At 43.3% G+C, this 12,461-nt stretch overlaps 1 protein-coding gene across 1 annotated transcript; it reads left to right on the top strand.

Annotated features, from left to right (window-relative positions):
• Nucleotides 1-1,187: 1,187 nt before the first annotated feature.
• On the top strand, nt 1,188-5,793 carry LOC311120549 (zinc fingers and homeoboxes protein 1-like). Its single transcript, XM_084157862.1, has 2 exons — nt 1,188-3,948; nt 4,214-5,793. Exon 1 carries the CDS (start codon nt 1,279-1,281, stop codon nt 3,934-3,936), a length of 2,658 nt encoding a protein of 885 aa, XP_084013988.1. The 5' UTR covers nt 1,188-1,278; the 3' UTR covers nt 3,937-3,948; nt 4,214-5,793.
• The last annotated feature ends 6,668 nt before the right edge of the window (nt 5,794-12,461 follow it).

The raw sequence follows: 12,461 nt of genomic DNA, 5'->3' as shown, positions 1-12,461 counted from the left end.
TATGCACACTGGTAGTTAGCAGACTAATGATACCATACAGAAGTATTATCAATATTACATCGATTTAGGAATTAAATGTCTTGTACTGCAGTTTTCTAAAATCACTTTGCTTTGGGCTAGAATGCATACAGTATAAGCAGCCACTTATTAAGGGTGTTTTGTGCAGCGCTCGCGCTATTTGAAGACTGGCATCAATGTTGCGCGTGGAGTTGAGTCTTGGCAGTGGAAACAATGTATTGACTTGTTAATGTATGCGTATTAGTGAAATGAAACTTTCTAAACATGTCCCACCACACCTACAACAATCTGTTAAAGTACACTGAACAAAAATATAAATACATGTAAAGTGCTGGTCCCATGTTTCATGAGCTTTAATAAAATATCCCAGAAATGTTCCATACACACAAAAAGCTTATTTCTCTAAAATGTTGTTGCCAAATTTGTTTACATCCCTGTTAGTGAGCATTTTATCCTTTGTCAAGATAATCCATCCACCTGACAGGTGTGGCATATCAAGAAGCTGATTAAACAGCATTATCGTTACACAGGTGCACCTTGTACTGGGGATAATAAAAGGCCACTCTAAAATGTGCAGTTTTGTCACTCAACACAATGCCACAGATGTCTCAAGTTTTGGGGGAGTGTGCAATTTGCATGCTGACTGCAGGAATGTCTACCAGAGCTGTTTCCAGAGAATTGAATGTTAATTTCTCTACCAAAATAATTTGTCAGTACGTCCAACCGGCCTCAAAACCGCAGACCATGTGTAACCACACCAGCCCAGGACCTCTACATCTGGTTTCTTCACCTGCGGGATGATCAGAGGGGGGAGGGCGGGGTGCTGAGGAGTATTTCTGTCTGTAATAAAGCCCTTTTGTGGGGGATAAACTCATTCTCTGGCTGGGCTTGGCTCCCAGGTGGGTGGGCTGCGCCCCTGCCCAGTCATGTGAAATCCATAGATTAGGGCCTAATGAATTTATTTCAATTGACTGATTTCCTTAAATGAACTGTAACGCAGCAAAATCTTTGAAATTGTTGCATGTTGCTTTTATATTTTTGTTCCAATAGGCATTCATGTAAATTGTTTAGACCTTGAATTTTTCTCTCAATTATGTGCACATAATATGACCCTATTGTCTCTTGCAGGATTTAAGGATAAGTCAACTTTCTAGTTTGAACGCCTGAAGTAATCTGCATGGAGCAACAAGTCCTGAACCAAGATTTAGATAAAAAATATATATATATATATATTCAACACAAGCGCAGATAAGACACATAATGGCGAGCAGAAGAAAATCAACAACGCCTTGCATGGTCCCTCCTGTTCAAATGGTGGATTCGGACCCTGACATGGAGGTCGCTACAGAGGGAGACGGAGAGGCTGAGGAGGGGGCAGCTAACTGTCCTGTGGAAAACTCAACTGAAAGCAACCCGGGTGAGGATGACACACAGGCCATCGACCACTTCATTAAAACGATGGACTTGAGTACGGCAGAAGGAGGTTATGAGTGCAAGTACTGCAGCTTTCAGACCTCACAGCTCAATATGTTTACCTTGCATGTGGACACTGAGCACCCAAATATAGTTCTAAACTCATCTTATGTGTGTGTTGAATGTGACTTTCACACCAAGAGGTATGATGCATTGTTGGAGCATAATGCACGCTACCACCCTGGAGAAGACAATTTCACCAGGACTATGGTGAAGCGCAACAATCAAACCATCTTTGAGCAAAGAGTCAATGACTTGACCTTTGATGGCAGTTTTGTTAAGGTTGAGGAGGATGAGGACACATCCTGTAAGGGTATTGCCCTAAGCAAAACACCAATCATGAAGATCAAGAGTAGGGCGGAGGCAAAGAAGTTTACAGGGTCACACAAAATGGCAGATTACAGTGTCATTAAAGTGGAGAGTGATGGGGAGGAAGAGATGGAGGAGGTGGTCCCCTCTCCTGTCACCCCCACTGTAGTGGCTGTGTCAACCCCTCTGACCATTCAACCTATTCAGCAAAGCATAATGGTCAACAGCCCAAACGTGCTCCAAATAAAGACCAGTAACTCCGCCACAATGCTCCCTCCAGGGACATTGGCTCAAGTTCTGTCTGCCTTGCAGAATCAGCAGACCTCCCAGACACAGCTCCTCATCCCAGTCAGCAGTATCCCCACATACAATGGGGCCATGGACAATAATGTCCTGCTGGTCAGCGCCTACAACAGGTTCCCTTACCCATCTGTGTCTGAGATCATGGGTCTAGCAGCCCAAACCAAGTTCACAGAGGAGCAGATAAAGGTGTGGTTCTCTGCTCAGCGGCTGAAGCACGGTGTGAGCTGGACCCCAGAGGAAGTGGAGGAGGCCAGGAGGAAGAAGTTCAACGGCTCAGTGCAGGCGGTGCCACAGACCATCACTGTCATCCCAGCTAATTTTGCAACAGCAACCAATGGCTTGCAGTCCATCTTTCAGACTTGTCAGATTGTAGGGCAACCAGGGATGGTTTTGACTCAGGTAGGGGGTGGCAACGCTGTCCCTGTGGCCTCACCCATCACGTTAGCTGTAGCTGGGGTCCCCAACCCCAGAACCAGTGTCAGTAAGGTGCCAGAACCCTCCACCTCTGAGACTGCTTCTCCACTCAGTCCCGATTCCCTGGGAGCGCGACCCAAAAAATCCAAGGAGCAACTAGCAGAGCTGAAGGCCAGTTACCTGAGGAGACAGTTTGCCACTGAGGCAGAAATCTCTCGGCTGATGAAGGTCACTAACCTCACCAAAAGAGCAATAAAGAAGTGGTTCAGCGATACACGCTACAACCAACGCAACTCAAAGGACCATCACGGCGTTGCCTTAAATGAAATTTCAGTCAGTGTCAACAGTAACGATGGCAGCAGCAGCACAGCCATTGTGATCGACTCCAGCGACGAAGCCAGTGAATCTTCTCCGACAACCCAAGGGCCCATTTATGATCCACGAATCAAGTTCCGCCATGCCTTTCCTGACTTCACACCTCAGAAGTTCAAGGAAAAGACTCCGGAGCAGCTTCTGCTTTTGGAGGCCAGCTACCAGAAGTCTGACACACCTAGCGATGAGGAGCTAAGTAGGCTTAGGATGGAGACTAAACTGACTAGGCGAGAGGTGGTCGCCTGGTTCTCTGAGAGGAGAAAAATGCCAGTGGACTCTGATGGCACAGAGGAGCCGGAGAGTGAACGGATCAAAGCGCCTTTCTCTGGGCAAGAGGCTCAGACACCCAGCGGCCGAAAGATAATGAAGAAAACCCCAGAGCAGCTCCACGTCCTGAAAAGCACCTTTGTTCGTACCCAGTGGCCCTCTGCTGAAGAGTACGACAAGATGGCAGAGGAGAGCGGGTTACCCAGAACCTACATTGTTAACTGGTTTGGAGACACCCGGTATGCCTGTAAGAACAGCAACCTGAAGTGGTACTACTTGTACCAGAGTGGAAAAGTTAACGAGGCAATGAACGGAGGTGAATTTAAGAAGAAGCCACGGAAACGCTTTCGAGGTTGGTCCAGGAGGACGAGGCGGCCATACCCCTGCAAACAAACAACCCCTGCCATCAAAGTCAAGACGGGTAAAGAGATTTTAAAGGAGCACTACCTCAAGCATAAGGTCTTAAATGAGAAAGATTTGGATGAACTGGTGGCCAAGTCCAGTATGAGCTATGAGCAGGTGCGGGACTGGTTTGCGGAGATCAGCAGGAGGGAAGAGAAGGGCCTTGACCCTTTCAGTGAAGGTAAAGAGGAGACACACGGTGACAGTGAGGCAGAGATGGAAGTGAAAGAACAAGGGGATGATGTCACTGATGAAGAAAACCATGACAACAACAAAGATGATGAAAATAACAATGATGGAGGTGAAAATAATGACAATGAAACCACGGAAGAGCCTCAATGTATCAAGCAATCACAACCAGAATCAGAGGATCAGTGATTAAAGGTCCAGGTGAGTGATGATGAAAAGGATGGGTAGAATGAGCTCATGCATGAAATAATTTTCTAATTGTAAAGGCATTTATTCCTTGTGTGTCCTGGATGTTTTTTTTTTTACATGGCAAGTTTTTTTTCCTCTGAATTGAATTAGAATTAGCCTAATACAAATTGAATGACCTTTTACCTTGATTTCCTCTTTATACAGTCAGTGAGGAAATTTGCACACTAAGTAGAAGAAAATCTCATGTTTTCTTATTTGTGATGTTTTGCTCCCACAGAATTCACATTGTTTGCCTACAGAAGAGGAGATGAAAAACACAGGTGAAATGTACCAAGTGTTTGTGTTATACTGCATGGACCAACCAGACGCAAAGAAACAAGAGAAGGTGTATGATGCCAAATAATTTTAGCAAGGGATAATAGATACAGTATGTTTTACCTTTGTTTAAAATACTATTTGGTCTTCTGGGACATTTTAGTCATATTTGACCTTGCTATCTTTACTAAATCCAAGACATGTCGATGAGGTAAAACCTCACCTTTTTCTTGTAGGTTATGTAATAACATTGAACCGTTTTTAAATCGTGAGATTGTGTCAAGGTTCAAGGGAATTTCCCATGTATTTTCTTTGATGTACTGACAAAACGGTTTTTAAAACCTCACAGATTTGTGAATATTACTTAAATCAGTGCCATCTGTTTTTGGGTTATGTTTTAAATGGAACTAGTGCTTTAGTTCTACAAAACTGTTTTTATATGTATTCAAGTTATTTGTTAGTCTTAAATTACGAAATATGGAGTAAGCCTGGTTAATATTATGCTCAGTTTTTTGGGGTGGGTTTCTTTGTATGTTGGCTTTCCAAATGAAAAAGGCATGTGTGCTGTAATTCAGGATTTAGTAAACATTACCTCAGTCTTTTAAGCTATGAGTTGAAGAAAGTGACTGTTCATTTTAGATGGGTTATAAAAATACACATGAAACATCTTCATTCACAATTTGCTTCAGATTTTTTTAAAGTAAGTAACTTGTGCTTTCCCCAAAAACATTACGGGTTGTTAATCTTTCAGGAGTACAACGACAACAATATAGGGTGAAGATACCACAAGCACTTGGTATGGTTCCTCTATAATCGAGAGCCAATTTTACTTTAGTCAACTTTTTTTCCTCTTATCTTCCAGGACTATGCTAAAATCTGGATGTACAGGTTTTTATATGCAACTGTACATCAAAGAACAATCAATTGAGGGGATGGTGAATTGTAAATTATTGTTTTGGTTCTCTATGTTTTCAGTAAAGACAGGGAACCTTATAAATTCTGTACTATGATATAAGCCTTTTGCCATCCTTAATTGCTGTAATAATTGACAAGTATGATTAGTTAATTTATTTATTATATCTTACTTCCATGAATACTTTTATCCAAAGATGAAATAAACTTTGTCAAGAAAATGTAATTAGTTTCAGACCAGTGGTTTTACAGGGAAGAAACAGATTTTCAGTAGGTGCTATAAGCAATAGGAAAACCGCAACTAACTCTGTAAGCCATTGAAATCAACCAAAATACTACATGTATCACTTGTTTTACAGTCAGACAAAACAGAAGTGGAAATCCATTACCAATGGACAATGCTGCCCCGATTTTTTTACTTTTGTGCAATTATTGTTCTATCTACTACAAACTCAACTTGAGTCTTGATGCATTTGCTTTCCACAATGTATCATAACTGACATGCCATTTCAGAAGAATTGTAATATAGACATCTACGCAGCAAAACATACTAGTCTGAGGGAAATGTGATTTAATAAGATATTGATTGTCATTATTTGAACCTTACATCATTAAATGGCCATATTTGTCAATCCAGTTGTATTTATACCACCTAAATTTATTAAGAATGAGCCATGCTGAAGTATACTGTATGGTTCAGATTATTCTGGTATGGCTGTCTTTTTATTCCAGGAGGTGGAGCTATTTGCAATGTTATTGTTTTTCTAAACCAACTTTGAGTAAGGTAAGCCAGAGTGGGCTGATATCAAATTTTAAGTACAGTTTTGACCATACCAGTGTTACAATGATGGACATAGTGTAGGGGACTTGATTGGTAAAACTGAAGTCACTTTTGTGGTCGACCTATATTATCTTCATATAATTAATTATATTATGGCTTCACACAGTAACAAGTCCAGTGTCATTTCACTGGAGATACATTTACCCAAAGATAAATGTTCCGCAGTGCTGAAACTCCCCACAAAAATGTGTTGGCATGCTGAAAGTCCCCAGTAAGATTTATTGCCTTGCTCAATGGGTGACTGCTTGATATTTGGCCATCGAAGAGTTAATGTTAAAGAGAACCGTCCAAATCAAGGGTGTGACCAGCTGTGGGCTTCCATCCTGATCAGGGAGAGGGGGGAAGAGCGAGGGAAGATCATTTGATATGCAAGAAAGTTAAATAAATGGTGTCAGCGACCAGCAATGAGAGAATAAAGTACCCATTCTCTGCTGAACCAGATATGCATACCCAGGCAGTGCTATGTAAATACGTATGGCGGCACAGATGAGCATGTGTTAATGCTGCACATTCTCATCTTGGCAGCAGCGGCATCTGTGCCAGCCGCAGCCCTGCTTTTCCCCCAGCGATTACGCAGCAGAGGGCGAGCGAGGAGAGAGCAACCCAGTCCCTGGTGCTCACTGGGTCATGCTAAGGACGAGGCTCCCCACCCTCCCCCATGCGTCTGCTGCTGTTGCCTGAGGTCCCTGAACACTGCATCGGCCTACATATCAAATGCCTGGCTGCCTGCTCCCATGTTGCGGCACGCTGCAAATAAAGCATTCCCAACGTCTGTCTCACAGCGGTCTGCAGTGCACACCATTTTTTAAATCCAGTTAATCCCCTATAACCCCACCTGGGATAATGCCCCCACATGACTACGTAGCCTATATGGGACGAATAGAGAACACAGAGTTCTTTACTGGGCTGAACCAACCCACAACGTGAGTGACTGCTTTGACGCAGCTATGGCAGTGTCCAGAGATGCGCTTCCCCTGAACTTGTCCTCACAATACCCTGACTTGCAAGGCAAAGGGGATTCATGCTGTATAGCTGTTGACAAATATACCACTAGGCCACCATCTCTAGACTCTTGAACAGTTCAGTCCATGCACGCCACTCATCAGACCAAATCCAGTCTGTCGTCTCATATTTGCCTTTGTGTTCTGAGTTTGAAACTGGGATGTGATCCAGGGTAGAGGGTTCACTGCTGAACAGAGGTCTGTTCTCAATGTTCTGCACAGCACTGTTGAACCCAGCCTAAAAAGCCTGGGCTGAAGACACCATAGCCCGATCGCCCTGTCTGAAAAGGGGGCTGTTAGTATACAAAGAACGTATTCAAACAGAGTGCTATTTTTCAGGCAGCATGTTCTGTTTAAAATTACATTTGCCATCTGGTGGCTGAGGGACATTGTTCTCGGCTGTATCAGTTTATTACCTGAATAATGTTACATAGCGATCCCCATTCAAATCGGTAGGAGACCAAATTGACCTGAATTAATTACGTTTTTAAACGGAACAGAGCACCCCATCAATGTATCGCAGTGGAACGGTATTGAAAATGACTTGGCTGAAGGAATAATGTGTTGCTACTACAACGCAATGTAATGATGTAATGTTATTGTGACTCTTTACAGTTGGCCACAGGAAGCAGATTATCTTTTCACTTCATCTATAATTTGGGACATTGTCTCTTTTATGGTTCCACTAGTCCAATGTAAAGAGTAAATAGACAAATAAAATAAAAACTCCTGACCAGGGTAGTGACCCAATTTCAAACTCATGTCTAGCATTAACTTTGTCTTCTCTCTGCGCACAACCTACGTCATTTCCCATTCTTCATCTACAGTTGAAGTCGGAAGTTTACATACACTTAGGTTGGAGTCATTAAAACTCTTTTTTCAACTACTCCACACATTTCTTGTTAACAAACTATAGTTTTGGCAAGTCGGTTAGGACATCTACTTTGTGCATGACACAAGTAATTTTTCCAACAATTGTTTACAGACAGATTATTTCACTGTATCACAATTCCAGTGGGTCAAAAGTTTACATACACTAAGTTGACTGTGCCTTTAAACAGCTTGGAAATTTTCAGAAAATGATGTCATGGCTTTAGAAGCTCTGATAGGCTAATTGACATCATTTGAATCAATTGGAGGTGTACCTGTAGATGTATTTCAAGGCCTACCTTCAAACTCAGTGCCTCTTTGCTTGACATGATGGGAAATCAAAAGAAACCAGCCAAGACCTCAGAAAAAAAATTGTAGACCACAAGTCTGGTTCATCCTTGGGAGCAATTTCCAAACGCCTGAAGGTACCACGTTCGTCTGTACAAACAATAGTATGCAAGTATAAACACCATGGGACCACGCAGCCGTCATACCGCTCAGGAAGGAGACGCGTTCTGTCTCCTAGAGATGAATGTACTTTGGTGCGAAAAGTGCACATCAATCCCAGAACAACAGCAAAGGACCTTGGGAAGATGCTGGAGGAAACAGGTACAAAAGCATCTATATCCACAGTAAAACGAGTCCTATATCGACATAATCTGAAAGGCCGCTCAGCAAGGAAGAAGCCACTGCTCCAAAACCGCCATAAAAAAGCCAGACTACGGTTTGCAACTGCACATGGGGACAAAGATCGTACTTTTGGGAGAAATGTCCTCTGGTCTGATGAAACAAAAATATAACTGTTTGGCCATAATGACCATCGTTATGTTTGGAGGAAAAAGGGGAACGCTTGCTAGCCGAAGAACACCATCCCAACCGTGAAGCACGGGGGTGGCAGCATCATGCTGTGGGGGTGCTTTGCTGCAGGAGGGACTGGTGCACTTCACAAAATAGATGGCATCATGAGGAAGGAAAATTATGTGGATATATTGAAACAACATCTCAAGACATCAGTCAGGAAGTTAAAGCCCTGTGTAGCTCAGTTGGTAGAGCATGGCGCTTGCAACACCATGGGTTGTGGATTCGTTTCCCACGGAGGGCCAGTATGAAAAAATGTATGCACTAACTAACTGTAAGTCGCTCTGGATAAGAGCGTCTGCTAAATGACTAAAATGTAAATGTAAAGCTTGGTCGCAAATGGGTCTTCCAAATGGACAATGACCCCAAGCATACAGTGGGGAAAAAAAGTATTTAGTCAGCCACCAATTGTGCAAGTTCTCCCACTTAAAAAGATGAGAGAGGCCTGTAATTTTCATCATAGGTACACGTCAACTATGACAGACAAATTGAGAAGAAAAAAATCCAGAAAATCACATTGTAGGATTTTTTATGAATTTATTTGCAAATTATGGTGGAAAATAAGTATTTGGTCACCTACAAACAAGCAAGATTTCTGGCTCTCACAGACCTGTAACTTCTTCTGTAAGAGGCTCCTCTGTCCTCCACTCGTTACCTGTATTAATGGCACCTGTTTGAACTTGTTATCAGTATAAAAGACACCTGTCCACAACCTCAAACAGTCACACTCCAAACTCCACTATGGCCAAGACCAAAGAGCTGTCAAAGGACACCAGAAACACAATTGTAGACCTGCACCAGGCTGGGAAGACTGGATCTGCAATAGGTAAGCAGCTTGGTTTGAAGAAATCAAATGGGGGAGCAATTATTAGGAAATGGAAGACCAGGGACCAGGACGACTGATCCGTGTAAACGAAAGAATGAATGGGGCCTTGTATAGTGAGATTTTGAGTGAAAACCTCCTTCCATCAGCAAGGGCATTGAAGATGAAACGTGGCTGGGTCTTTCAGCATGACAATGATCCCAAACACACCGCCCGGGCAACGAAGGAGTGGCTTCGTAAGAAGCATTTCAAGGTCCTGGAGTGGCCTAGCCAGTCTCCAGATCTCAACCCCATAGAAAATCTTTGGAGGGAGTTGAAAGTCCGTGTTGCCCAGCGACAGCCCCAAAACATCACTGCTCTAGAGGAGATCTGCATGGAGGAATGGGCCAAAATACCAGCAACAGTGTGTGAAAATCTTGTGAAGACTTACAGAAAACGTTTGACCTGTGTCATTGCCAACAAAGGGTATATAACAAAGTATTGAGAAACTTTTGTTATTGACCAAATACTTATTTTCCACCATAATTTGCAAATAAATTCATTAAAAATCCTACAATGTGATTTTCTGGAAATGTTTTTCTCATTTTGTCTGTCATAGTTGACGTGTACCTATGATGAAAATTACAGGCCTCTCTCATCTTTTTAAGTGGGAGAACTTGCACAATTGGTGGCTGACTAAATACTTTTTTTCCCCACTGTACAATTATGGCAAAGTTCCTCTTGGGGTTAAAGAAGTGCCACCCCCTAATCCTCCTGGTTCCATTAGTCCACTCTGCGTTGTTACCAGTTCACGTTAATCTTCCTGGCGTTTGTATTGTGTTAGCGAGGTAACTTTGCGATCGTACCAAGTCACCACACAGTGTGCCGGTTTATCTAGGTCACAGCTGACATGAACGTGTGTTGTGGGTACAGGCATTTTAATCACGCCCGCTCTAACCGATCCTTCAATGCCACAGTTTTAATAAACCATTCCCAGACGTTTTGAACAATGTTGTGCTTCCCCCCCCCCCCCCCGTAGTTATCATGTCGATGCAAAGCCTCAAAGCACCACTGACATTCTCCTGTGCAGTTTCCTCCTGTAGTGCATGTGTCTATGGAGGTCAAGTTAACTGTATATTTTTTAAATCTCATTTTGATCAGTCACCAATCCCTGAGGTTTTCTTTGATGTAGATTGTATCTGACTTGTTCCTGACTTCATAGACCGCAAACATACAAATCTCAGATCAATGAAAATGTCTAGATTGATGCTTTCAGCAAATCACACAACTGTGTCTGTGACTTCTGAAAAATGGACCAGGAGATCTGTTCCATATCAAATGACTATGTGCCACCGGTATGATCCTTCATGTCTTTAGTAAAGAAAATATTCCCTAATGTTGATGATGGACTGAGTTGGTTATTAGTCCATCAAATCTAATCCTCAACACTCATAGCCTTATCTTTCACTTTCAGACGTTGGACCAAAACATTACGATAGGGTTTAAGTATCAATCCATCCAGTTGTCTGGGAGACGATGTGGGACCACCTGCTCAGCTTCCTAATGTTTGAGTGGACATAGGCGGCAGCGCCTTTCTCTTGACGCCGGAGTTCCTTTGAGTTTATTATCACTTCCTCCTGTTAAGCACTCCAGTGTTGGCCGACCTTGGCTCAGAGGCCCAACAGTGAGGGTCCTGAAGGAGTATCTGATTTCTGTTCCACCTGGCCCATTATTCCTGTGCCTGAGTCCCTTCAAATGTGACAGGCTCTTTATCCAAAACTCAAACATAGGACTGCAGGTATTGCAGAGGGTTGTGCAGGACAGGCCACCTTCTTTTTGATATCGTGGCAAAATAACAAGTGAAGCACAAGCAAAGCCATTTAAATCTCCTGTTGTTGCTCCTGAGTGACGCAGCGGTGTAAGGCACTGCATCTCAGTGCCCTGAGGCGTTACTACAGACCCCCTGGTTCGATTCCAGGCTGTATCACAACCGGCTGTGATTGGGAGTCCCATAGGGCGGCGCACAATTGGCCCAGCGTCGTCCAGGTTTGGCCGGTGTAGGCCGTCATTGTAAATAAGAATTTGTTCTTAACTGCTTCTGTTAAGACCCAAACTTCATCTCCATTGTGTATCTTACCTGTGTTGCTCTGACCACTAATATCCCAGCAGACAGAGCCTCAGGACATCTAACCAATATGAGATGTACCCCTCCGGAACTAAGTGGGAGGTAAGTAACAGAACTCCAGCTCTGTTGTCTGATGGTCTCGAGTCAGCGGTGGTGGAATTGAATAAGGTGAACAAATTCCTCCAGTTATGCTTGTCATTTCTTTTGCAGGATGGTAAGCTGAAGGGTCGCCTTTTTCTCCTGTTTTTGCTGATGACATGCAGAAACAACCCCAATGGCTGAGACTGTGTTTATGCTTTGACACTTCAAAACTGAGGCTTTGCCAACTTCGTGTTAATTAATGATGTTTGATTTCGGCTTAAGAGCTGAGGGATGGACAATATTCTCAACGTGTACAGCCTGCTGCATCGGTACTCACTTAGACAATTTGTGGTGTCACATATGAATACTATAAACAGGAGGCTTGTGCTTTGCCTAACTTAATTACTGGCGTATCGGGTTCTGTTGGTGGGCCCATGGCCAGTCAGCCCTGAGTGATTAGCTCTGTACTGTACCATTCAGATCTCGAGCTAAACCTCCTGAGACACCACATCAGCCAAGAGCAGAGGAGAGAATGCCAGGCCAGTGCCCTCTGTGTCCCATTACAGCGGTTACTCTCCTCTCTAAGCCCCTCATAGCAGACTTTAAAATAAATTTGGTAGATGGTGAACTGACACCCCAAAATGAATTTAGTTAAAAATGGCCCTGGCCATCGGGAAGTGGAGGACTTCCAGGAGGTGAAACACCAGTATATTGGATGCC

Source organism: Coregonus lavaretus, assembly GCF_964263955.1.
Source record: "Coregonus lavaretus genome assembly, chromosome: 3".
NCBI lineage: Eukaryota > Metazoa > Chordata > Actinopteri > Salmoniformes > Salmonidae > Coregonus > Coregonus lavaretus.
This window is presented reverse-complemented; position numbering and strand designations above follow the sequence as displayed.